Source organism: Engraulis encrasicolus, chromosome 16 (assembly GCF_034702125.1).
Source record: "Engraulis encrasicolus isolate BLACKSEA-1 chromosome 16, IST_EnEncr_1.0, whole genome shotgun sequence".
In the NCBI taxonomy this organism is placed as follows: Eukaryota; Metazoa; Chordata; class Actinopteri; order Clupeiformes; family Engraulidae; genus Engraulis; species Engraulis encrasicolus.
The window spans coordinates 52,772,093-52,797,615 of NC_085872.1; the positions used below are offsets into that span (position 1 = coordinate 52,772,093).

Here is a 25,523-nt window from a genome sequence, read left to right on the forward strand (position 1 = left end):
AGGAGGCCATTTGTTTGTAGTCCAATAGTCGTTTCTTATTATGTTTTTCATTGGAAAATAAGACTACAAATGGCATTTCCTTCCTAAAATTGCAAAAACAAAAAGTAGCAATAGCATTAACAACTTGCTGATGATAAAAATGTCAAATTTGATTTACAATGTCTTGATTTGGTGTACGTGTATATGTGTTTTTCAATTCTTTTATTTGGAAAACTGTATCATGCATTAAACGTTTGCCATTTATGTTGTCATTAAAGTATGTAAGTACATTTAAAAGATGAAAATCCCAAAACACTGGTCATGGTGCTGAATTATGTATGTATGTATGTGTGTATGTGATTTTTGTAGTTCAATAGCCACGGCTTATAACGGATTTTAATGGGGGAAAAGACTACAATCAGTCTCTGTTAGCTTTCATAACTTTATGGTTTGCTTTTTGAAAGGCAAGAAAAACACATTCACCATTAGCTTCAACAGTACAACGTACATTTATTCAATTATTCAAATGTACAATTACAATAATGTACAATCATTTTTCAATTATTCAGTCGTGTCATCATTAAATTTTCACTTCACATAATGTCTTTGATTTCTGTTAGCTACCTGAGTTTGGCAGTAGCAGAGAAATAGCAGCTTAGCTTGCCAACACGACTCACTGATGAGATGAGTAAGAGAATCAGCAATGTATGAGATAGCTAACTCCCCTTGGCACCGATTGTACTGTCAAAAACGTGCAGTTCCACCTAGATGGCGACCGCACGACAGTGATGACTGAGAAACCTGAACGGGAGACAACAAGGCTAAATGCTAAAATATATTCTACTCCTATTTCCATAAATACAAAATTGTTCAGAGCATTAAAGGTAAATCCAAAAGAGGGCAGCTTTCGCTGTAGCTGATTTGTTAGCGCATATCGCTTGCATATCTCAAAGCTTTTTCAAACCATTTCAACATTTTAAAGGTATCTTGAATGAGCTATCGTGCATCACCACCTCAATGCTTTTTCCAATCTATTTTGACACTTTAAAGTATCTTGAATGAAACATTGTCATAATATATTATGAATTAGCCTTAATTATCCTGTTGACATAACGTACGATAAATAACATTTTACACAGCTGATGTCATGGTAGCACTTGACGTGACGGCGGCTCCATACACATCACATGACAGTGTCAAGACAGTGTCGTGACACAACCGTGGACGTGTCATACACATGATGTCCATGGCAACCATGGACGTGTCATACACATGATGTCCATGTCATACATATTTTATGGTCACGAAATGTTTGGGCTTTCTTTACCGTAACCAAATGTCACGGTCTTTACCGTAACCAAATGTCACGGTCTTTACCGTAACCAAATGTCACGGTCTTTACCGTAACCAAATGTTTGGGCTGTCTTTACCGTAACCAAATGTCACGGTCATAAAATGTTGATGACATGTCCATGCCACTGTATCACATCGGATGCCCAAGTCAAGTAAAGTGCTATTTTATACATAGGATAGTAAAATGCATTTACAGGTCAATAGCTGTGGCAAACATATTTATACTAACATTTTACATAAGCGGAAAAACACATTTTTTTCCCATTGTATTTATTTCTAGTGTGCACATATGTGTAAACACGCTTTCAAATAAATTAAAAACAAAAAAAAAAGACTGCAAATGGCTAACTGAAGGGGCAACCATTTTAGGTCATTTGTAGTTCAGTAGCCGTGTCTTACAATGGGTTTCAATGGCAGAGAAGACTACAAAAAGGCCATAGACGACCTCAAACATTGGGTGCAGTACACAAATCTTCAAACATATACAGTTTTAAAAATCCTCAAAAAAAAACTCAACAAATGTCCATTATCATGAAAAATGATAGTGAATCCATTTTTGGAGTTCAATAACCACATTTATGTGATTATGTGTGTAACGTCAGTAAATGTACACTCCAATACTGTATGTCATGAGGCCATTTTGTAATTCAATAGCCAGATTTTATAATAGGTTTCAATGGGAGAAAAGCTACAAACTAGACTACAAATGGGCTAAGCTGAAGAGGCCATTTTTGCTTTTCAATAGTTACGACTTATGGTGCATTCACTCAAACAATTCGCTCTGATGCATTAAACATGTTTTTCCTTTTAATACAAGTGCAAACAAGACTCAAAAGCAATCCAACATAAACGTACAGCAGTCATTTCACCTTTTTTCTTTAAATATAAGAGGATAGTTTTGTACTTCAATAGCCTTATAATGGGTTTCAATGGGAGAAAGAAACTACACACTTTTTCCCCTTTAAATACAACTGTAATCAAGTCAAGCAGAAACTTACAACATTTCAATGATTTCAGCCTGCACATTGACCTGTATATATATATTTATATATTTATATTTCATAGTTATATTCATACGGTATTTTTGTAAACATCAAAACAGAGCCATTGTCTTAGAGCGCTATAGAACCTTGCACCATTGTTTGAGAGCTCTATAGAATCCTGACCCATTGTCTTGAGGGTTCTATAAGCACAGTAAAAACATAAAAACATCGAAAACAAAATCAAGCATTCAATGACGCTCATATTTTATTTGAAAAGAAACCCAACAAAATGTTGAAATAATTACTTAAATAAATATTTTCAATAAATTATGTCAAAATCGTTGCAAAGCAAAAGTGAAATTACAAACATTTTCAGAAGAAAAAAAATACACCCCTGCATTCGCTTTAATAAGAGAAAAGAAATGGCCTCTTCATTTATTTATTTTTTTGGCAAGGCTGAAAAAAATACGCATCTTAACATTTTCTATATATCGTTACATTATTTCTTAGAAAGTAAATTTTAATTCAAATCTATTACCTTTCAAATAAATAACAATACATACAAGTCTTATGTTTTATTTTTGGTTTATCAAACAAGGCATGAAATCGATATATTATAAAAATCAATATCTGATTGAAATCTACTAAATGAATATCTTATCGATATCTTTGACATCCTGTCTTAAAATATTTGCTATCTAGACTTAGTTATGTCTGCTATCTTGTGTCCAATTTTGATGATGCAATTTTTGTAGTTCAATAGCCTCACCTTACCATGGGTTTCAACGTGATAAAAGACTACAAATGGCTAACTTCAGAGGCAGCCATTTTAGGCCAATTGTAGTTCTAAACTTACTGTACGTAGTCTCTAGTCTGCATTCACAGTAAATGTCTGCAGAAAGCGAGGCCTTTCATTGGTTGGTGTGGTCCTTTGGCCATTAGTGGGTGGGGTTTGCTGTTGCTGTGGTAACTGCACTGCAACCCTGTTTCTTGAAGAAAGCCTCTTAATGCCGTTTCCTATTGACGATCAAATTGTTTCAAACACAACATCTAGTCTTTTGTAGCTCAATAGCCTCACCTTACAATGAGTTTCAATGGGATAAAAGGCTACACATGGCTAACACAATATCTAGGGCATATTCCACTATCCTCCCGTTAGATGTCATCAGCGACAGAGATTTCATTCAATATCGCGCAAAAGGTCATGTCCTGCTTTGCATTAGGGATGTTTAACAGGGAAATGTCCCCCAAAAGTCGTTGTGGTTAGGCTGACGATGGAGAAACCTTATTGTTTTCTCCACGGAGGAAGGACGTCAGCGTAGCGCGAGGCCACAAGCATAAGTTGAGTATGGGAGTTTAGATAACGGACTGTGCCCCAGGATTCGGATGGTTCAGCAGTCTACTCCCCTGTATCAGCATGCATGACTCTCTAGAAGGTCTTCATGTTGACTCTAGAAGAGGCCCTTGGTCTTCTTCAGGTTGACCTGCTTCCAGCCCGGCAGGGCGTCAAACTCCTCACGAGACATCTCCAGTGCCACCTGGTGGAGGGGAAGACAAACAGCATGACTTACAAGAGGCCATTTTTGTAGTTCAACAGCAGTGTTGCGTTGGGAGAAAAGACTACACAGGCCAGTGGCTTTCAAGGTGGGGGCCCGGGACCACTGGGGGGGCCGCGAATGGATGCTAGAGGGTCCGTGGAAGGTTGGCAGGAAAAGTATAGCACATCAAAATAAATGATTGATTAATCAATGTGCATCAAAAAACAATATTCCCATTAGTTAAAAACTGCATAATAATCTATTGCATCTATGAACATTATAGTTATTTTATATATTCCAATGAGACACTCTCTCTCTCTCCCTCTCACACACACACACACACACACACACACACACACACACACACACACACACACACACACACACACACACACACACACACACACACACACACACACACACACACACACACACACACACACATACACACACACACAAACACACAATGGTCATGAAAGAAAAAATATGACCCATGTAAGGGAGACCTTGGCTGGAATCTACCGGTATATGGGGGGCCTTGTCATGGTTAAGTATGGGAACCCCTAGACTAGGCTACCCGATGAGTCCATTTTTGTAGTTCAACAGCCACGTCTTATAATGCATTTCAATGGGAGAATAGACCACATGCTAGGCTACCTGAAAGTGCCATTTTTGGGGCTCAATAGGCACGTCTTTATAATGGGTTTCAATGGAAGAAAAGACTACAAACCTCAAAGTCCTCGTCCGACAGGTAGATCTCCAGCCTCAGCGGGTCCACCCCCACAGGAAGAGGGCGCGTTATCAGCGTGGCCAATGGGTGGATGGTACTCTCTGAGAGGCGGGACAAGACATCTTCCACACGCTCGATCTGGTGACACACATCTCCAGCCTCCTATTGGACAAAACCAATGACATCATGGGTATTAGATTGGGGCAGTTGTTGCCTGATACAGTGGTGTTCAAAGTGGGTTCCTGAACAGCTAATCAATCCCAGTGAGGCTAGGCTACCTGAAGAGGCCATTTTTGTAGTTCAATAGCCGCATCCTATAATGGGTTTCAATGGGAGAAAAGACTACAAAATGGCTAACTGAAGAGGTTGTTAGTGAGTGGCCATTTTGGGCCATTTGTCGTCCAATAGCCACATCTCACAGCGGGTTTTAAAGGGATAAAAGACTACAAACGTTGATGATAAGCTCAACAGCCCCAGTGGGGGCACTGCTTCACACACCTTGACTACTTTGGGTCTATGGTAGCCTTAGCGTGTATGTCCATGTGCTGCCTGCTAATTGGGCATGAAAGGGAGGATGTACTGTAAAAAATGTTCTTCTTCATATGCAAAATCGTGTAAGCACCATCGTTTCACTTTTGCATTTTATTATTGGAAAATTGCTATTCAGACGTCCTGTCATCTAGGTGTGAATTCTTGATATTCATATATTCTGAGAGCATACTTTTTAAAACCATTTTTTTGCACACTGGGCTAACTGAAGAGGCCATTTTTGTAGTTCAATAGCCACATACTGTATTATTGTAATGGATTTCAGTGGGAGAAAAGACTACACACTAGGCTAAATGAATTGGCCATTTTTTGTAGTTCAACAGCCACATATTATCATGGGTTTCAATGGGATAAAAGACTACAAATGGCTAACTGAGGAGGTTGTTAGAGGGTGGCCATTTTGGGACATTTGTAGTCCAAAAGCCACGTCTCACAGTGGGTTTCAATAGGATAAAAGACTACAAATGGCTACCTGTTCGGTGATGTCGGCTATGTCCTGCCGGTGCTCCCAGCTGGGGAACATGTTGGTGAAGGTCAGCGGTTCCAAGCCGGCCCTGATCAGGTAGGAGCGCGGGGGGCTCTCCTCATTCTTAGCTATTAAAAAAGAAAAGAAAGAAAAGAGGGGATGAGAGAGGGAGAGATCAGATAGGGGGACTCTTCTTATTCTTGGCTATTAAAAAAAGAAAAGAAAGAAAAGAGGGGATGAGAGAGGGAGAGATCAGATAGTAGGGCGGGGGGCTCTCCTCATTCTTAGCTACAAAGAAGACAGAAATGACGAAATGCACGAGAGAGGGAGAGAAAGAGAAAGAATGAGAGAGAGGGAGGTCCTGAACGAGCCCCCAACTGTGATAGATAGATAGATAGATAGATAGATAGATAGATAGATAGATAGATAGATAGATAGATAGATAGATAGATAGATAGATAGATAGATAGATAGATAGATAGATAGATAGATAGCACATACTGGGGTTGGACAAAATAACTGAGACACCTGTCATTTTAGTGTCATTTAGTGCCTCTTGTGTCCACAGTTAATCCTGTTGTATGTGGTTCGTTGTATGTGGTTTTTGAGCTATGACATGTCACCAATAATGTTGTGTGCATTGCAAAATTTTGAGCAAAACTGTGCTCTTACCCTTGCTAATTGAACCTTCACACTTCACTTTACTGGTGCAATGTGCCATTAATGAAGATTAATGATTAAGGCCAACAGGCTGGTCCACTGGAGCCATGAAACTTCCCACTCTAAAATTACAGGTGTCTCAGGTATTTTGTCCAACCCCTGTATCTACATCAGCAGTAGCGTAAGACAGTCTCCACAGCTTGCTTCACGGTAGGGACACATAGCAGGCGAAGCGAGCAAGCTTGAAGAGAGGCGAAATCCATTGACAGCTCAACCGTCATCAGGTCGTTGCGGCAAATCAAATGGAATGGAATAGTTATGTTGTTGATTTGATTGAGTCACAACAGGTGAATTCGCTCCTCGTTGCATAACATTAAACTTTGTTTAATGATTTCGCTTCGCTTCGCTCCTGTTCGCTTGTTTTCGCTTGCCCTTCGCCTCTCTCATAGGAATGAATGGCGAAGTTCCTACCGTCAGTGGGATGTGTCCCTACCGTGTGTCCCTACTGTCAGTGGGATAAAAAGACTACACACTAGGCTGCCTGAAGAGGGCATTTTTGTAGTTCAATAGCCACGTCTGATAATGGTTTTCAATGAGATAAAAGACTACACACAAGCACACATAGCACGTGTCCACCTCTCAGTAATGTAGGACATTATTTGTAGTTCAATAGGCAGGTTTCAATGGGAGAAGAGACAGCTGTGGCCTAACGGATAGGGAGTTGGTCTTTCAATCTGTGGGTTGTAGGTTCGAACCCCCCCTGACCTCTCCCTACACCTGCATCCATGGCTACAGTGCCCTTGAGCAAGGCACCTAACCCCACATTGCTCCAGGGACTGTAATGTAAATGAAAGTCGCTCTGAATAAAAGCGTCAGCTAAATGAAATATATGTAATGTAATGTAATGTAATGTAAAATGTAATTTCATGTGTAATGTAATGTAAGTAGCGTAGGACGGTCTCATATAGCATGTGTCTACTAACTACAGTTTTTGTAGTTCAATAGGCACGTCTTATAATGGGTTTCAATGGGAGAAAAGACAGCAAATATGTCTACCTCTGCAGTAGCGTAGGACGGTCTCCATGGCTCTCTTCCTGTCCACGTCCCATCTGAGGTGAGCCGAGCCGCTGACGCCCGAATCCTGCGGCCACCACCCCTGCCACAGGTACACCTCCTGCACATTATCCACCAGGAAGAGGGCTGGAGAGAGGAGGAGAGGTATGAGGAGCGAGAGAGAGGAGGGAGAGAGGAGAGAGAGATGAGGAGAGAGAGATGAGAGAGAGGAGGAGAGATGAGAGAGATGAGGAGAGAGAGAGGAGAGAGAGATGAGAGATGAGGAGAGAGAGAGATGGGGAGAGAGAGAGAGAGAGAGGGAAGGAGAGGGGGAGGGAGAGAGAGAGGAGGGAGAGAGAGAGATGGGGAGAGAGAGAGAGAGAGAGGGAAGGAGAGAGAGGTAGAGAGGGAGGAGAGAGAGAGAGAGAGAGGTGAGGAGGGAGAGAGAGAGAGAGCATGGAGAGATGAGGAGAGGGAGAAAGAGAGAGGGAGGGAGAGGGAGAGAGATAAAGAGAGGAGAGAGGGAGGAGGAGAGAGAGAGAGAGAGAGAGAGGGAGGGAGAGAAAGAAACATCAGAAAAGTTTGACTTAAGCTTGAGCCCTGCCAAAGACAGACCTGCGTGAAGCTGCCCCCCCCCCCCCTCAGACCCAAAATGCTGAAATAACACTGAAGATTGTACGTGCTATGTTTGTGCTGGATAGTGCTGTAAACATTTTCGTTTGTGCTATTAATAAAATAATAGCATGATAATAAGATAAAACGGCTGTAACTTTTCACAGCACAAATGAGCACAAAACAAATAGCCTGTGATTGAGACAACTTTGGAGACATTTGGACGTGGTGGGGGGGCTGTGTGATGTCACAGATCAGACAAATGTATTAAAAGTATTTAAATGACTCAAAAGCCTTAATAGCACAAACGAAAATGGTGCTCTTGGATATCAGGGATCATATCATTCACACAAGGCACTCCAAGCAATGTGACCAAGGCAAGCGGGGAGGTCAAAACATGTTGGCTTTTTAATAGACCAGGAGAAAAGACTACACACTAGGCTAACTGAAGAGGTGATTTTTTGTAGTTCAATAGCCATGTCTTATAATGGGTTTCAATGGCAGAAAAGACTACAAATGCAGGAGGAGAGAAGTGCCGCACACTCTCAAAGTTAAATAAACAGATTTTAATGTGACAACGTTTCGGCCTGTCGGCCTTCCTCAGGTCACGGAAGGCCGACAGGCCGAAACGTTGTCACATTAAAAACTTGTTTACTTAACTTGAGAGTGTGCGGCACTTCTCTCCTCCTGCAAGTGTATTTTCTGGTTGCCAGCACCTCTGTTTCTGGTGTGCGTTTTGCACCTCCACTCAGAAAAGACTACAAATGACGTACCTGGTTGAGGAACGGAGTACAGATCCTCTTGCAGGAAAGGTTGCGAGCTGAAGAGGTCTGGAGCTCTGGAGGCGTGGAACAACTCTTGTGCAACAAATTCTCCCGAGGAACTGCTCAGCAGAAACAGGCGAGGCGTAAAGTCAAACGTGCCCGGATCTGAGCATATGAAAACACACACACGCATACACACGCATACACACGCATACACACGCATACACACACACACACACACACACACACACACACACAGACACACACATACACACACACACACGCATAATCCAGTATCAGTTGCAATCCTACAATGACTGCCCCCCCCCAAAAAAAATAAGCAAACAAACACCCTAAAACCCTAGTTATATCTCTGACATGCTCTCTTTTTATGCCCCTGCTCGAGCTCTCAGGTCCACTGATGCCAAGCTTCTAAGGACCCCCACCCCCCCGCAAAAGAAGATCGGCGACGCCGCGTTCGTTTGCTATGCGCCCAAGAGATGGAACGCCCTCCCCATCGAGATCCGATCAGCCAGCTCCGTCGACTCCTTCAAGAAGCAGCTGAAGACCCACCTCTTCATCCTTGCCAACTCCTAGCTGCCAAGGCGTCATAGTGTCCCAGCTGCCGCAGCGTCCTTACTGCTCACAACCAGCCCTGGCAGGGCGCTCCCCTAGGTGGCCGCTGGTCTCTGCCTGAGGTTTCTTCCTGACTATAGGGTTCTTTTTTCTCAGACCTCACTGAGCTCCCCCCCCCCCCCCCCCCCCCCCCCCCCCCGCCCCCCCTACAAACTATGATTCAAGCGAAAGGGAGTTTTTCCTCACTCCTGATGCCACCAGGGGCCGCATCTGAGCGCCCAATCTCTGTGTGACTATCTATGACTTATGCTAGGCCCAGCCACTATGGACCTTACGCATCTAAGAATCCTGGTCCTAACTTACGTTGACCTTATGACTCTACAATCTCTGTCTATCTCTTCTTCCTCTGCCTTCCTGCTATTTCTGCCTCTCCTCTATACCTCTCCTTTTAAATCCATCTCTAACAATTATGTTTTTCCCATTTGTTAAGCACTTTGAGTTACATGCCTTGTATGATACAGTGCTATACAAATACAATTATTATTATTATTATTATTATTAAAACATGCCAATTACCCAGAAGGCCTTGCAAACTCTCTCTCTCTCTCTCTACCTTGTAGCATGCAGTCGTAAGCCTTGCGGTCCTTGGCTCCGCCCAATGCTTCCCAGAATTCCAATGGCTCCTCCCCTTCCAGGCACTCGGCGATGGTCACCTGGCAACTGCTGTGCAGGCCAGCCTCCAACGGTCGCCTAGGAAACGAGACGAAGGATCAAATTTGATTGGGCAACTAAAAGGGCTGTATACTCAACTCATGTCAGAAACACTGGCCACACTAAATACACAAAAGTCAAAGGAGTCACAACTCAAACAAGACAAAAAACAAGACATTGATAGTACAACAAAGCTAAAGATTAAAGACATCTATCTATCTATCTATCTATCTATCTATCTATCTATCTATCTATCTATCTATCTATCTATCTATCTATCTATCTATCTATCTATCTATCTATCTATCTATCTATCTATCTATCTATCTATCTATCTATCTATCTATCTATCTATCTATCTACCTATTCTTTGATGCATTCTCTCTCTGTACTACACACTACCTGAAGTTTCAAAGGTAGAAAAGACTACAAATGGCTAACTGACAGTGTCCTCAGTGGAATAGTGATGTGGATCGGCACTGCCCTCACGATCCGATTCAATCACAATTTGGGAGGTAGTAGATCCGATTCGATTCAATTCCATTCTATCCAATCCGATCCGATCCGATTCAATTCTACAATGCATTGCAATGCATTACATTTCTACTGAACGCAAAGCAAATGTTTAATCAGCCATGATGAGGCAATACAAGTAGTCAGATACTGAGCAACAATTTATTGGTTGTTTTCTGTATCAGTCTTGCAATGTTTTGAAGTGCTTTTATTTAATTTAACATTCATTTGCTCCCGAAATATCCATGTAATGGAAGTAATTGAAACTTAAAACAATTGCCGGATCGATTCTGGAACTTGCCGGATCGATTCTGGATCGTCCATGCCCCGCATCGATTCGGATCGCCGAATTGATCATTGTTGACACCATTACAGTGGAATAACTGGTGCAACAATATGGAGCAGAAGACTACAAAACTCACTGTTCCTTGATGCATGCATGTCCAACCAAGGGCAACAAAAGACAAGAGACTGCCAGAGGAGGCCATTTTTGTAGTCCAATAGCCGCCGCTTACAATGTGTTTCAATGGGAGAAATGAGTTACAGAAGACTACAAAACTCACTGTTCCTTGATGCGCTCGGCCGCCGTCCTGGCCACGGCCCGGGTGTGGCCCGGGCTCTTGCAGCCGTGCCAGAGGAAGATGGCGGCCTGCCGCACGCCCAGCAGCAGAGCAGACGAGCGCGACCGCAACGAGCTGCAGTGGCACGCCACCTCCAGCAGGTGGCCCTCCACCGGGATGTCACCACGCACACAGTACAGACGCCACTCATCTGCAAATAAAGATCATAGAAATGAAAGAAATTAATCATCTGGGAAAGAAACAACATGTAAGTAGATGGTCCTCTACTGGGATGTCACCACGCACACAGTACGTACAGTCAATACTCGTCTGGGAAAGACACAAATAAAGACAATAATGTACTGTAGTAGAATAGTGAAAAAAAGTCCTGAGCCTGAACTTTTCCCCCTGCTCTAACGACGACGACAAGATACTGCATAGTGACGTAACGTAGGCCTATTTTGACACATTATTCAAACATTTAATAGCCTGTGTATGACCATTATTCAAGCCAGATAGTAGAAGAAAACCCTGAACCAGTATCACGTTCTGAGATAAGAATAACCTAATGGCTAATTATTATCAATGTTTTTATTTTTGCAAACTTTGTCAAGCCCGAAAGGAGCCTGAATACTATCAGCCCTGCATCTGGGAAAGAAACAACATGGAAGTATGTAGATGTTGCCATGGGTACAGGTCAGGAACAGGAAGTAAGTAGATGTTGCCATGGGTACAGGTCAGGAAGTAAGTAGATGTTGCCATGTGTACAGGTCAGCGTTGCCAGATTGGGTGGTTAAAGGGACACTGTGTGAGATTTTCAATTGTTTATTTCCAGAATTCATGCTGCCCATTCACTGGGAATATTTAAAGGGACACTGTGTGAGATTTTCAGTTGTTTATTTCCAGATTTCATGCTGCCCATTCACTGGGAATATTTAAAGTGACACTGTGTGAGATTTTTAGTTGTTTATTTCCAGAACTCATGCTGCCCATTCACTGATGTTACCCTTTTTCATGAATACTTACCACCAGCATCAAATTCCCCTCCTACTCTGAATGTTCTACTCCTCTTCCTCTTCCTCTGAATGTTCTCTTCTTCCTCCTACTCTAAATCACTGACTTTTATACTAAATGGACTTAACAATAAATCAAACGTACGCTGTGCAGTATATAAGTCAGTGCTCTGAATGTTCTATTCCTCCTCTTACTCTGAATGTTCTATTCCTCCTCTTACTCTGAATGTTCTATTCCTCCTCTTACTCTGAATGTTCTATTCTTCCTCTTACTCTGAATGTTCTATTCCTCCTCTTACTCTGAATGTTCTATTCCTCCTCTTACTCTGAATGTTCCATTCCTCCTCTTACTCTGAATGTTCTATTCCTCCTCTTACTCTGAATGTTCTATTCCTCCTCTTACTCTGAATGTTCTATTCCTCCTCTTACTCTGAATGTTCTATTCCTCCTCTTACTCTGAATGTTCTATTCCTCCTCTTACTCTGAATGTTCTATTCCTCCTCTTACTCTGAATGTTCTATTCCTCCTCTTACTCTGAATGTTCTATTCCTCCTCTTACTCTGAATGTTGTCTTCTTCCTCCTCTGAATTATCTTCTCCTCTTATTCTGAATGTTCTATTCCTCTTCCTCTGAATGTTCCATTCTTTCTACTACTCTGAATGTTCTATTCCTCCTACTCTGAATGTTCTATTCCTCTTACTCTGAATGTTCTATTCTTCCTCCTCGGAATGTTCTCTTCCTCTTACTCTGAATGTTCTCTTCCTCTTACTCTGAATGTTCTCTTCCTCTTACTCTGAATGTTCTCTTCCTCTTACTCTGAATGTTCTATTCTTCTTCCTCTTCCTCTGAATGTTCTATTCCTCTTACTCTGAATGTTCTCTTCCTCCTCTTCACGTTTCCCGGAATGTACGATCATGCCTCCGTTGAAGCACTGCAGGAAGCACGGCGGCTCCTTGCCCTGTTGCACTTGCACCTGGAGGAGACACAATGGAGGCCATTTTTGTAGTTCAATAGCAGTGTTTTATAATGGGCTTCAATAGGAGGAAAGACTACACACTGGGTTAGCTGAAGGAAGCACAATGGCTCCTTGCACCTGTTGAACTTGGTCAAAATAGACTAGTGAACTATTTACTATGTAAAAAAAAGTTAATTTGCTCTGAAAAGACCCCACACGCACCTGAACACAAAAACTCAATTAATCCCCTTTATTACATGTAATAAAAGCTTAATTTAATTAGTCATTAAAATGTTTTTAATGTATTACTATACTATACTATACATATCTATCTATCTATCTATCTATCTATCTATCTATCTATCTATCTATCTATCTATCTATCTATCTATCTATCTATCTATCTATCTATCTATCTATCTATCTATCTATCTATCTATCTACCTTGAACTACAAAAATGGCCTCTTCAGGTAGCCTAGTGTGTAGTCTTTTCTCCCATTGAAACCCATTATAAAGCATAGCTATTGAACTACAAGCATGCCTGCCTCTGTTTTCTGTACCTGCGGTCCTCGCTCCTCGTCCAGCTCCACGGTCATGAGTGCGGAGGTTCCCTTCTCGCAGACGGAGGCGTTGCGGCCCTGCCAGAAGAAGAAGCAGCACCGCTCCCTGCCCACGCCCAGCTGACTTCCGACCCCCACGCCCAGCTGACCTCTCTGGCGATTACCCACTGGGAGAGATGGAGAGATGGAGGGAGAGAGAGAGAGAGAGAGGGGGAGAGGGAGAGATAGAGGGAGAGACAGAGATGGGGGGAGGGAGAGGGAGAGAGAAAGAGATATCGGGGGGAGAGGGAAAGAGCGAGAGGGATGTGGGGAGAAAGAGAGAGAGAGCGTCAGAGTTGGATTTAAGCTTGACATCTATTGCATGATAACCAAAAATGCCCCTCGGTTTTGAATGCACACCCCAGAGTTTGTACTTGCAAATTTCGATCCGCACACAGAAAAAGAAAACAATCTGTAAATGTTCAAGTCACAAAAGTTCAACTTTATATCCACGGTTACACACATCAGTCAAGATAGAAGAAAGCCGCCAGCTGGTCTCATAGGACTCAATGTTAACTGCTAGCATGGAGGTAAAATTTGCACTACCATACTCAGAGAGCAGTTGAAAGTACAGGCAAACGGTAAAACTGAATTACTTAACTCAAGGGGAGGTGCCATATGAGCTAATTTCCAAAAATGGGACAGTATCACTTTAAGCTTGAACTACAAAAATGGCCGCCCCTGCTTCCCTACTCACCTGTGGCGCTGGTGACGTATTTCCACTTGATGACATACGAGTCTCCTTCGTGGAACTGGCCGACGCTCTGGCGCGGAATGCGACTGTAGTCGAATTCTAGAATGTGCCAGGCCTCCACTCCAGTCGTGCTCACTTCCATAGAGCGCAGGCTGTTAGCATGGAGTCAAACACAAACACCACTGAGGTCGCCATGGAGATTGTTGGGTTGGTGCTAATGTGATAGGCTAGTTGCTCTGTGTACTATGGTGCAAACAGGCTCACATGCTATGAGAACAGGAAGTTGAATTGCAAATAAATGCTAGTAAGCGCTGCTAACAGGCTAACATACTACATAGACATAAATTGTGTTGTGTGTTGAAGGAAAGTTTGGATGCTGTGCACAAGTGCAAAAGCGACTGACACTGTATGTGGTAATCACAACTTAACATGCTACATTTACAATGAATTCGATCACTGCTGACGTGCAAACGCTACTGTTAACAGTTATTTAGCCACTTGTAGTCTTTTCTCCCATTGAAGCCCATTGTAAGACGTGTCTATTGAACTAAAATAATGTTGGATTAGTGCTAACATGCTAATGTATTTACCCATCTTCATCGCTTCCTTGTATGACTCCATGGCCCCTCCCAACATCCTGGCCCTCCAGGCGTGTGCTCACCTGATAGGAGGTTAGATATTCCGTTAGCCAACTGTAGTCTCTCATCTCATTGTAACCCATTATAAAACATGGCTATTGGACTACAAACATGGACTCTTCATGTAGTGATGGGCAAATGAGGCTTCCTGAACCAATGAGGCTTTCAGGCAAAAAGGTTCGAAGCATTCGAAGCATTTTTTGAAGCCTCATTTCTCACTGGCGCCATCTGGTGTGCAATGAAATGACACAGCAGGCATTGATTTCATTTAAAAAAAAATATTGTGTCTTATTTGTATTCGTTCCGTTTCAATAAATGTGATGGGGTGTGTGTATGGAATTAATGACTCGTGATTGTGGAACACTCAAATCAAGTTTAACGCTGACCCATGTGTTATCGTGGAAGTGAGAGAGAGCATCATTTTGTGGAGGTCGGCGCGCGACCGGGAGTGGGCCATAAACGCAACAGCAGCCAATTAAACCGGAAAGAAATATAATGAATAGAGTCACATTATAGGCCTATGAATGAAATGTAGGCCTAATTCAAGAGATTCTAACAAATATCAGTTATCCACTAGGCCTATTCGAACTCACAATGATAAAGGTAACATTCTGCCGCCTTCACCACTAGGCCAGGCTCACAGATAATTTCATTGTTTATTTGGTCAGCTTTGACAGAAGGCTACCCTGCGACATTAAACTTTTAATTGTTTATTACACTGCTACCACGCGGATTTGAACCAGTGACCATGAGAATTCAGGTCGGACAGTTTAACCATTGCGCCAGCCATGTGCTTTCTCACACGGCTGAGCTGAGTTTCCTTGTTGTCGTCAAGATGACACAACCTGTAAAGTCCATTAAAACCCGCACAAAAACCATTAAAATAGGCTAAATAAAATATGTCTGCACTCTTATTTAGCTATTAAGTTGAGTAGGACTACTAATAATTGCTGACAGAACTGCTGTCTCGTTTATGGTAGCTTAACTCAAGGTAGGCCTAGAACTAAAACAATTTTCCACCACGTCTTCGGGAGCGTCTCACTTTGAAAATCTACATCAAAAGGGAATTGCATATCATATTTGGACATTTGGGTCAATCTACGGCATGAGCTGAATTTATTGTATAGTGGAACCAAATCAAAGTCACTACATATCCAGTCTCAACATTCACACAACAAACGCAATCTGAAAACTTGACAAGTGCTCCGAGGCGCAGAAAGCTTGTTTGGGTAGCGGCGCGCAATGACACGTCCAAGCCCTTCGCAAAATGTGAAGCCTCATCTGGCATTGTCACGTGGTATTTCTTGACGTCAAACGCCTCGAAGCGAGGCTTCAGATTTTGCGCCAACTTTTGCTCGAAGCACGCTTCGAAGCCTCGCTTCAAATTTCCCATCACTATCTTCATGTAGCCTAGTTTGTGGTCTTTTCTCCCATACGCATGAACGACCATCCGGGTACTTTTCTCCTAAATGTGCGTTACGCCCCTTTATGGGTGAAAACATCAACTCATTAACTTACATGCTACATCGGCTACCCTAAATGAACACAGTTCATGCTTCAGCAACGGCATGTTTGGCAATATTATTTGAACAGCCGGCAACACAACACGTTTTCGGCATGTTGCATGTGAACAACGCTAGTCTACAGGTCCTTATCTTTCGTTTATTAAACCCCAACATCACCAATTGACTTGCATTGCCTGTTTTCCCCCACAAATGGGCGTAACGCACATGGAAAACGTCACGCCGTTCATGAGTATTGGTACCCATTATAAAACACAGATACTGAAGTACAAAAATGGCCTCTTCAGGTAGTCTGGTGTGTAGTCTTTTGACCCACAGAAACCCATTATAATACACGACTATTGAACTACAAAAAAGGCCCCTTTTGTAAGCCTAGTGCAATCTTTTATCCTATAAAACCCATCATAAAACACGGCTATTGAATGACAAATAAGGTCGCTTCGAGTAGCCTCCTCAGGTAGCCTAGTGTGTAGTCTTTTCTCCCATTGAAACCCATTATTAAAACACACTATTGAACTACAAAAATGGCTGTCTGGTGTGCTCACCGGGCTCTGCAGCAGCGGCAGCATCAGGCGCACGTCGTAGTGTTGTTGTTGTTGTTGTTGTTGTTGTTGTTGTTGTTGTTGAGGCGATCCAAGATGGCCGTCCTTCTGGGGTTCTTTGGGAGAGCAGAGTGGTGTGGTTGGGGAGGTGGGGGACTCAACCTGGAAAATAAAGAAACAGGTAAAAAATATAATATTCTATAATATGATGAGCTGACGTGTTGTCTAAGGCTTTTCAACTTAAGCAGTATGCCTTTTGAAATCAACAACTGGGGGGTATTCGGTATACTTTTACTGTAACGTGTAACGAGCAATTATGTGTATAACTTCTTTGTGTATGTTTGGAATTGTGTATTTATGTAAAGCTGACAGACACCTTAATTTCCTTCGGGATTAATAAAAGTACTCTACTTCACTCTACTCTACTCTAGTCCTTATTTACAGCATGGTATCAATAGGGATAGTTTATTCATCTCTTTGGGCCTTTTGTTGACATGTAAACATGTAAACAGAGTTTACTTGCATGACTTTTACTGTTTGCTTACGTGGGCTTTAAACAACTTGCTTAGACTTGCGTACGTAGCTTGTAAGACTTGAAAACAATGAGGTTACTAACGGGAGTTTAAACTTGAAAACAATAAGGTTACTAACGGGAGTTTAAACTTGAAAACAATAAGGTTACTAACGGGAGTTTAAACTTGAAAACAATAAGGTTACTAACGGGAGTTTAAACCTGAAAACAATAAGGTTACTAACGGGATGCACCGGATCCTGATTTTTAGGATCCTGCCGGATACCGGATACACTGCTTAAGATCCTGCCGGATCCGGAACCGGATACCGGATCCTACGAAAGGGTTGAAACACATAGCCTACTCACACACGGGGGCCCTTTTTATCACGTTGGCTCAAACTATTTTGACTGAAAAGCCTCGGCTACCGGATCCTGGATCCTGGAACCGGATCCGGATCCTGTGAAAAACCCTATTATCCTGCCGGATCCGGAACCGGATCTTGGATCCTGTACATCTCTAAAAGTTACTAATAAGGTTACTAACGAGAGCTTCCTTGCTGCTTCTCTCCCTCCAGTCCTGGAACTTCTCCTTGAAGAGCGTCGTCTCGTTGTGCTCCGTGAGCCGCCCAAAGACGGCCCAATCAGGACGCCCCTGGCCCTTCCTGGAACACACAAACGTGTAGTCTTTTACCCCATTGAAACCTATTATGAAGCACGGCTGTTGAACTACAAAAATGACTTCAGCTAGTGTGCTGGTTGTGCCAGTGTATTGTCTTCTCTTCCTTTGATATTATGAGATTATAAGACAAGGCTATTCAACAACAAAAATGGCCACTTCAGGTAGCATAGTGCACAGTCTTTTATCCCATTGAAAGCCAATATAAATCATGTCTATTATAAGTACAAAAATGGCCTATTCAGGTACCCTCGTATGTAGTCTTTTATTCCAACGAAAACCATTCTGACATGGCTATTGAACTACAAAAAAAGTCCCCTTGAATTAGCCATTTGCAGTCTTCTCGCACATTGAAACCCATTAAAAGACTTGGCTATTGAACTACAAAAATGTTAGACTTGCGCACCATCCTACGTACTTCCGCCAAGAAACTTGGCTCCGCACTACGTCTGGTACCTGTTTTCTGTGGAGGGATATTGACCGGTAGGATTTGGAACGGTCCTACATTGTAATTTTATCCTAGGGTAGGATGTTCTGTCAGACATGTCTGTTAAACGGTCCTACATCACCAACGATAGACGTCAGAAATGTTTTTTCAACAATTTATCCTGATTTTTACGAAAATGTCCTTCCCGCTTCCTGCAAGCGCGTCAGATCAAACAGCCTCCAGACCATGAATGTGAAATGAAATGGTGGTATTATGGGATGGTCAGGACCAGGCTAAATGAAATGGTGGCATTATGGGATGGTCAGGACCAGGCTAAATGAAATCGTGGCATTATGGGATGGTCAGGACCAGGCTAAATGAAATGGTGGCATTATGGGATGGTCAAGACCAGGCTACAAAAATGGCACCAGGAACTATGTCAGGGTGTGTGTGCCAATGAGGTCCAGGAGTGCAAATAAAAAAATACTGATTGCTGAAGTGAACACACCAAAGGGTAAGAAATTCTACACTGAAGCGGATACTTGTACATTATGGGATGGTCAGGACCAGACTACAAAAATGTCCTCAGTGAGTTGTACCTGGGTATTAACTTGTTGCATCCTCCGGGATCCAGGGGGTTCACGTCACAGTTGGTGTAATCAAAGTGTCCGTTCCACAGGTGCTTGGCCAGCTGAAAGGCGACCTTGCGCTGGGACAGGGTCACATCGCGACCGTGCCACACGTACACCTCACTGCCGAAATCAAACACCAGGACCTACAACGGACAACACACACACGCAAGGACAAACACACACACACGTAAACACACACACACACACACACACACACACACACACACACACACACACACACACACACACACACACACACACACACACACACACACACACACACACACACACACACACACACACACACACACAAACACACACACACGTAAACACACACACACACAAATATACAGATACTTGTGGCCATTTTGTTTAACAGACTAGAACTAATGTACACTCACATGATTTGTTGGCTATTTCATTGCTGCACATTGTAATGAACTGAATGTATTTATTTATGTAGATGAATACGAGCTTTGGTTAATCTCAAATTCAGGGCCGGATTTAGATGGACTGGGGCCCCTAAACACACAAATGGGCAGTCATGGGTGAGCGGTTAGGGCGTCAGACTTGCATCCCAGAGGTTGCCGGTTCGACTCCCGACCCGCCAGGTTGGTGGGGGGAGTAATCAACCAGTGCTCTCCCCCATCCTCCTCCATGACTGAGGTACCCTGAGCATGGTACCGTCCCACCGCACTGCTCCCCATGGGGCGCCACTGAGGGCTGCCCCCTTGCACGGGTGAGGCATAAATGCAATTTCGTTGTGTGCAGTGTGCAGTGTTCACTTGTGTGCTGTGGAGTGCTGTGTCACAATGACAATGGGAGTTGGAGTTTCCCAATGGGCTTTCACATATAAAAACTGGAGTCCCCCCCGCAAAAAGCAACATTTCAATATTACAGAGGCATCATCATAATTACAGAAAATCTATCTATGAAAACCAATCTAAAGAATTTACTATCACTGCCCCTCTCTTTGGAGGCCAGTAAAGAAGAACTTGGTGGTCCTCCCCAAAAGACCATTCTCTCTCTCTCTCTCTCTCTCTCTCTCTCTCTCTCTCTCTCCCTCTCTCTCTCTCTCTCTCTCTGTCTCTCTCTCTCTCTCTCTCTCTCCCTCTCTCTAACCCCCTCTCTCCCTCCCTCCCTCTCTCTCTCTCTCTCTCTCTCTCTGTCTGTCTCTCCCTCTCTCTCTGTCTGTCTCTCCCTCTCTCTGTGTCTGTCTCTCCCTCTCTCTCTCCCCCCCCTCTCTCCTCTCTCCCTCTCTCTCTCTCTCTCTCTCTCTCTCTCTCTCTCTCTCTCTCTCTCCCTCTCTCTCTCTCTCTCTCTCACCTTTTGGAGTCCAGAAGGGGTGCTCTCTCTCTCTCTCTCTCTCTCTCTCTCTCTCTCTCTCTCTCTCTCTCTCTCTCTCTCTCTCTCTCTCTCTCCCCCACTCTTTCCTCTCTCTCTCTCTCTCTCTCTCTCTCTCTGTCTCTCTCTCCCTCTCTCTCCCTCTCTCTCTCCCTCTCTCTCTCTCTCTCTCTCTCTCTCTCTCTCTCTCTCTCTCTCTCTCTCTCTCTCTCTCACCTCTTTGGAGTCCAGAAGGGATGATCTCGGTACTCTTCCCCAGAAGTCGTCGTCGGGTACCAGCCGGTCTCCCGCCAGTCTGAAGATGCAGTTGGTCTCCACGATGGCACTCTCAAACAGCTCGTCCTCATCTGGAGGTCCAGCCGCTAGGGGACACCATATTACATTTGTAGTTTCATACGCCATTTAAGCCTGTCAAAAACAGACACTAAAAACTACAAATATGGCGGCTCATGCTTAAGAGAGAGGCCAAGCAGCTGTGACATACAGTATATAACATTAATTCACTCTTTGTGTAGTCTTTCACCTCAAAAACGTCTTCATAGGTAGTCTAGTGTGTAGTCTTTTCTACCATTGAAAACCCATGGCTGTTAAACTATTGAACTGCAAAAATGGCATCTTCAGGTAGCCTAGCGTGTAGTCTTTCCACTATAATCCATTATAAGACACAGCTATTCAACTACAAAAATGGTCATCAGTTCATCAGTTAGCCATTTGTAGTCTAGCATGTATTGCTTCAATATCAACAAATTCCTCCCAAAAGCATTTTCTATTGATCTCTAAATCGTCAGTATAGTCTATAATAGGCCCTGTGACTCCTCAATGCGAGCTGCCATTGATATTGAAGCAATAAATGCTAAATGCTATTGAGATGCACCAATCAATCGGCTGCCAATCATAATCAGCAGATATTGGCAAAAAATTCCATGATCGGCAATCGGCCTAAAGTGATTAGCAAAAAGCAGATCGCAAGATACTAACTTCCTCACACAGCTTTTTTGTTTTGCATTACGGTTACATCTGGAGCTAGTGGACATGCATTCAGTACATTGGCCTATGCAAATAGTGATAATGATGCTCTACTTCAATTTAGAAAACACCAATAGATAGTAAGATTACTGATGGTGTGTTAAAAAAACAAAACAAAAAAAAACAATGAAAGATTTCAATCCTTTGATGATCGTAATTGGTGATCGTTCTAGCCAGATGTTTGTTACTGTGGGAGTATGCACACTATATGCACTTTTTAGGAATTTAATGTACAAGTTTACACAGCGCCTGGATATTTCTTCTAATAGTATCATAGTGGCACTCTGTAATCCAACTAGTTGTGCAAGATACACATCCAGGATGGGAGTGCACTGGAATAAATCTTTGTATAGATTTTAATAGTTTATTTTTTTATTTTTCTTTAATTATTGTTGTTACTTTTTGTGTTTGTTGTCCTGGTTTGTTCTGATGTGTATAAACCCTATGCTGTATGTGGATTTGGACAAGTGTCTGACGAATACACTGAACTGAACTGAACTGAACTGTATTATTTTTTGACTGGAGAAATGGTATCCTCCCAGACCTCCGTGTGTGTTGAGCGCCAACAGGGGGCTTCAGAGCCACACACGCACACACGCACGCACGCACGCACGCACGCACGCACGCACACACACACAAACACACACACACACACACACACACACACACACACACACACACACACACACACACACACACACACACACACAGAGTATGAACGTTGGTACTTAGTTAATTCTTTCTCCATCTGTCTCTTTGTCTCTCCCTCTCTTTCTCTCTCTCTTTCTCTCTCCCTTTCTCGCTCTCTCTCTCTCTCTCTCTCTCTCTCTCTCTCTCTCTCTCCCTCTCCCTCTCTCTCTCAGACATGGACACACACTCTCTCTCCCTCTCCTTCTCCCTCTCTTTTAAAGACTAAACATACGTTGGTAAGTTGCCGAGCCGCCCAGGACCTTCCAGAACTCTGCGGCTGCGGGACCTTGAGCGTTGACCTTCTCCTCCAAGGTCACGACCTCTGTCGCCCGGCAACCAAGGTCGCGGTGGGCCTGGATGTAGTTAGCCAACTCTGCCACCTAAGAAAGCCAATAATACAATTTGCCAATTTCTTTACATGCACTGGTCATACAAAGCTAGGCTTCTTACTTTTCCATGCAATACAATTTGTTAATTTCTTTACTCGCAAGAACACATAAAATGTAGAAAGAAGGAAACGCTATCTATTCAACCAAAAATTGCCCCTTCAGAGAATTTATTGTGCAGAATTTTATACCATTGAAAACCCATTGTAAGAAGTGGCTATTAAACTACAAAAAGGGCCTTTTCAGTCAGCCTGGTGTGTAGTCTTTTCTCCCATTGGACCCCATTATAAGACGTGGCTATTACACTACAAAAAGGGCCTCTTCAGGTAGCCTAGTGTGTAGTCTTTTGTCTCATTCTAACCCATTATAAAACGTGGCTATTAAACTACAAAAAGGGCCTCTTCAGGTAGCCTAGTGTGTAGTCTTTTGTCTCATTCTAACCCATTATAAAACGTGGCCATTGAGCTACAAAAGTGGCGTCTCTCACCTTGGCTCTCTCGATGACGTTGGAGAACTCTCCAATCCAGATGCAGCACAGTTCTGCGGTGACCAATAGGAAACAGTCTCCGCTGTTGAGGGAGGAGCGTCGCGGCTCCACCAGGCGCGTCTGGACGTGACGACGACCTGGAACGCAAAAGATAATTAGCACAATGCACTGTAAGGAGGCCTTCCAATATGGCCGCCCTAATGTGCTGCTGCTCCATTAGAAATGCACTGTAAGAAGGCCTTCCAATATGGCCGCCCTAATGTCCTGCTGCCCCATTAGAAATGTACTGTAAGGAGGCCTTCCAATATGGCCGTCCTACTGTCCTGCTGCCCCATTAGAAATACACTGTAAGGAGGCCTTCCAATATGGCTGCCCTAATGTGCTGCTGCCCCATTAGAAATGCACTGTAAGGAGGCCTTCCAATATGGCTGCCCTAATGTGCTGCTGCCCCATTAGAAATGCACTGTAAGGAGGCCTTCCAATATGGCCGCCCTAATGTGCTGCTGCCCCATTAGAAATGCACTGTAAGGAGGCCTTCCAATATGGCCGCCCTAATATGCTGCTGCCCCATTAGAAATGCACTGTAAGGAGGCCTTCCAATATGGCCGCCCTAATGTGCTGCTGCCCCATTAGAAATGCACTGTAAGGAGGTCTTCCAATATGGCCGCCCTAATGTGCTGCTGCCCCATTAGAAATGCACTGTAAGGAGGCCTTCCAATATGGCTGCCCTACTGTCCTGCTGCTCCATTAGAAATGCACTGTAAGGAGGCCTTCCAATATGGCCGCCCTAATGTGCTGCTGCTCATTAGAAATGCACTGTAAAGAGGCCTTCCAATATGGCCGCCCTAGTGTGCTGCTGCCCCATTAGAAATGCACTGTAAGGAGGCCTTCCAATATGGCCGCCCTAATATGCTGCTGCCCCATTAGAAATGCACTGTAAGGGGCCTTCCAATATGGCTGCCCTAATGTGGTAGACTTGTCTCCCATTACAAGATGTGGCTATTGAACTACAAAAAACACCTCTTCAGGTAGCTTAGTGTGTAGTCTTTTCTCCCATTGAAACCCATGATTGTTGAACAATGGAACTACAAAAATGACCCCTTCAGGTAGCCTAGTATGTAGTCTTCAATCTCCCATTGAAACGCATTGTAAGACGTTGCTATTAAACTACAAAAAACTCACCTTTAATCTGCATGAGCATGGTCTTCTTGATGGGGGCACTGTTGCTGTTGGCAGTCAACCCCTCTGACACAGATGTGGCGCTCTTCAGACTGACAGAGCTGTAGTTCTCCTTGCTAGCTAAGCCAGCTAGCGCAGCCTCCGACAGAGTACAGGACTTGGTGGCTACCGCTAAGGAAGAGAGAGAGGTAGAGATTTGTAGTTTTGTTGCCATTTGGACGTGTTAAAATAGCCTTTCAGAAAACTACAAATATGATAGCTAATGAAAATGAGGGAAATGTAGTTTAGTTATTGCCGGTTAGATTTCCTGTCAAACTTCGAAATTCCGGTGTTGTTGGGTCGACAAGGTGACATGTCACATGGTGTCAAACTATCGCGGGATGAATGCAACCTTAGCAGTTGCTTGGACTTTGGCATATGAACGGCACAGATCCCGGAATAATCGGGAATCGTGCCCGTTTTGTTTTGGTCCTCTTTTCTTTTTTTCCACCTCCACTTGAGCCTCCACATCCATGACATATAATTTTAGCTTAATTAGGCTATATTAAACAGTCAGAGACTAGCATTACTAGCAAGTGAGAGGAGATGGGGGCTGTGTGGTCTTTTGCCCAATTGATTCCCATTACAAGATATGGCTACTGAAAAACAAATATGGCCTCTACGGGTAGTCAGTTGTGTGTAGTCTCTTCTCCCTGCAACTATTGAACTACAAATTACATAAAATGGCCACCATCAACCTCTTCAGTTAGCCATTTGTAGTCTTTTTACCCATTGAAACTCATTAAAAAACGTGGCTACAGAACTACAACAATGGCCCCGTCAGACAACCTATTGTGTAGTCTTTTCTCCCATTGAAACCCATTACAAGACGTGGCTACGGAACTACAAACATGGCCTTTTGCTTACTCTTGCTCTCCTGCCGGATGCGTTCGCTCTCCAGCTGCCCGACGTTCAGCCTCTGCTCTGTGTACTCGTGGCGGATGTCCTGGCGGGCCGTCAGGGTGCGCAGGGGGTTCCGGGACGCCTGGACATTCCGAGAGGGGCGGACCGATCGCTTGTGGCTCACGACCGTGGCAGAGGTGAGTCTGGGAGAGATAGAGAGAGATGGAGGGAGAGGTGAGTTTACATTGACTTAAATAGAGCCTGTGGAA

General features: G+C 43.5%; 1 protein-coding gene across 1 annotated transcript in view; it reads right to left on the bottom strand.

Annotated features, from left to right (window-relative positions):
- Window positions 1-469: 469 nt before the first annotated feature.
- The window catches only part of LOC134466166 (supervillin-like), a 96,043-nt gene continuing 70,989 nt past the window's right edge, over window positions 470-25,523 (bottom strand). Inside the window, exons 41-59 of the mRNA XM_063220062.1 lie at window positions 25,279-25,457; window positions 24,376-24,543; window positions 23,194-23,330; window positions 22,553-22,700; window positions 20,821-20,966; window positions 19,228-19,403; window positions 18,070-18,187; window positions 17,016-17,174; window positions 14,900-14,970; window positions 14,313-14,461; window positions 13,577-13,743; window positions 12,928-13,033; window positions 11,051-11,258; window positions 9,877-10,013; window positions 8,697-8,852; window positions 7,315-7,458; window positions 5,605-5,726; window positions 4,584-4,745; window positions 470-3,853 (exon numbers count right to left, since the gene is read on the bottom strand). Of these exons, the coding sequence (XP_063076132.1) occupies window positions 3,767-3,853; window positions 4,584-4,745; window positions 5,605-5,726; window positions 7,315-7,458; window positions 8,697-8,852; window positions 9,877-10,013; window positions 11,051-11,258; window positions 12,928-13,033; window positions 13,577-13,743; window positions 14,313-14,461; window positions 14,900-14,970; window positions 17,016-17,174; window positions 18,070-18,187; window positions 19,228-19,403; window positions 20,821-20,966; window positions 22,553-22,700; window positions 23,194-23,330; window positions 24,376-24,543; window positions 25,279-25,457 (2,740 nt within the window). The 3' untranslated portion in view covers window positions 470-3,766. The remainder of the gene's footprint in view (window positions 3,854-4,583; window positions 4,746-5,604; window positions 5,727-7,314; window positions 7,459-8,696; window positions 8,853-9,876; window positions 10,014-11,050; window positions 11,259-12,927; window positions 13,034-13,576; window positions 13,744-14,312; window positions 14,462-14,899; window positions 14,971-17,015; window positions 17,175-18,069; window positions 18,188-19,227; window positions 19,404-20,820; window positions 20,967-22,552; window positions 22,701-23,193; window positions 23,331-24,375; window positions 24,544-25,278; window positions 25,458-25,523) is intronic.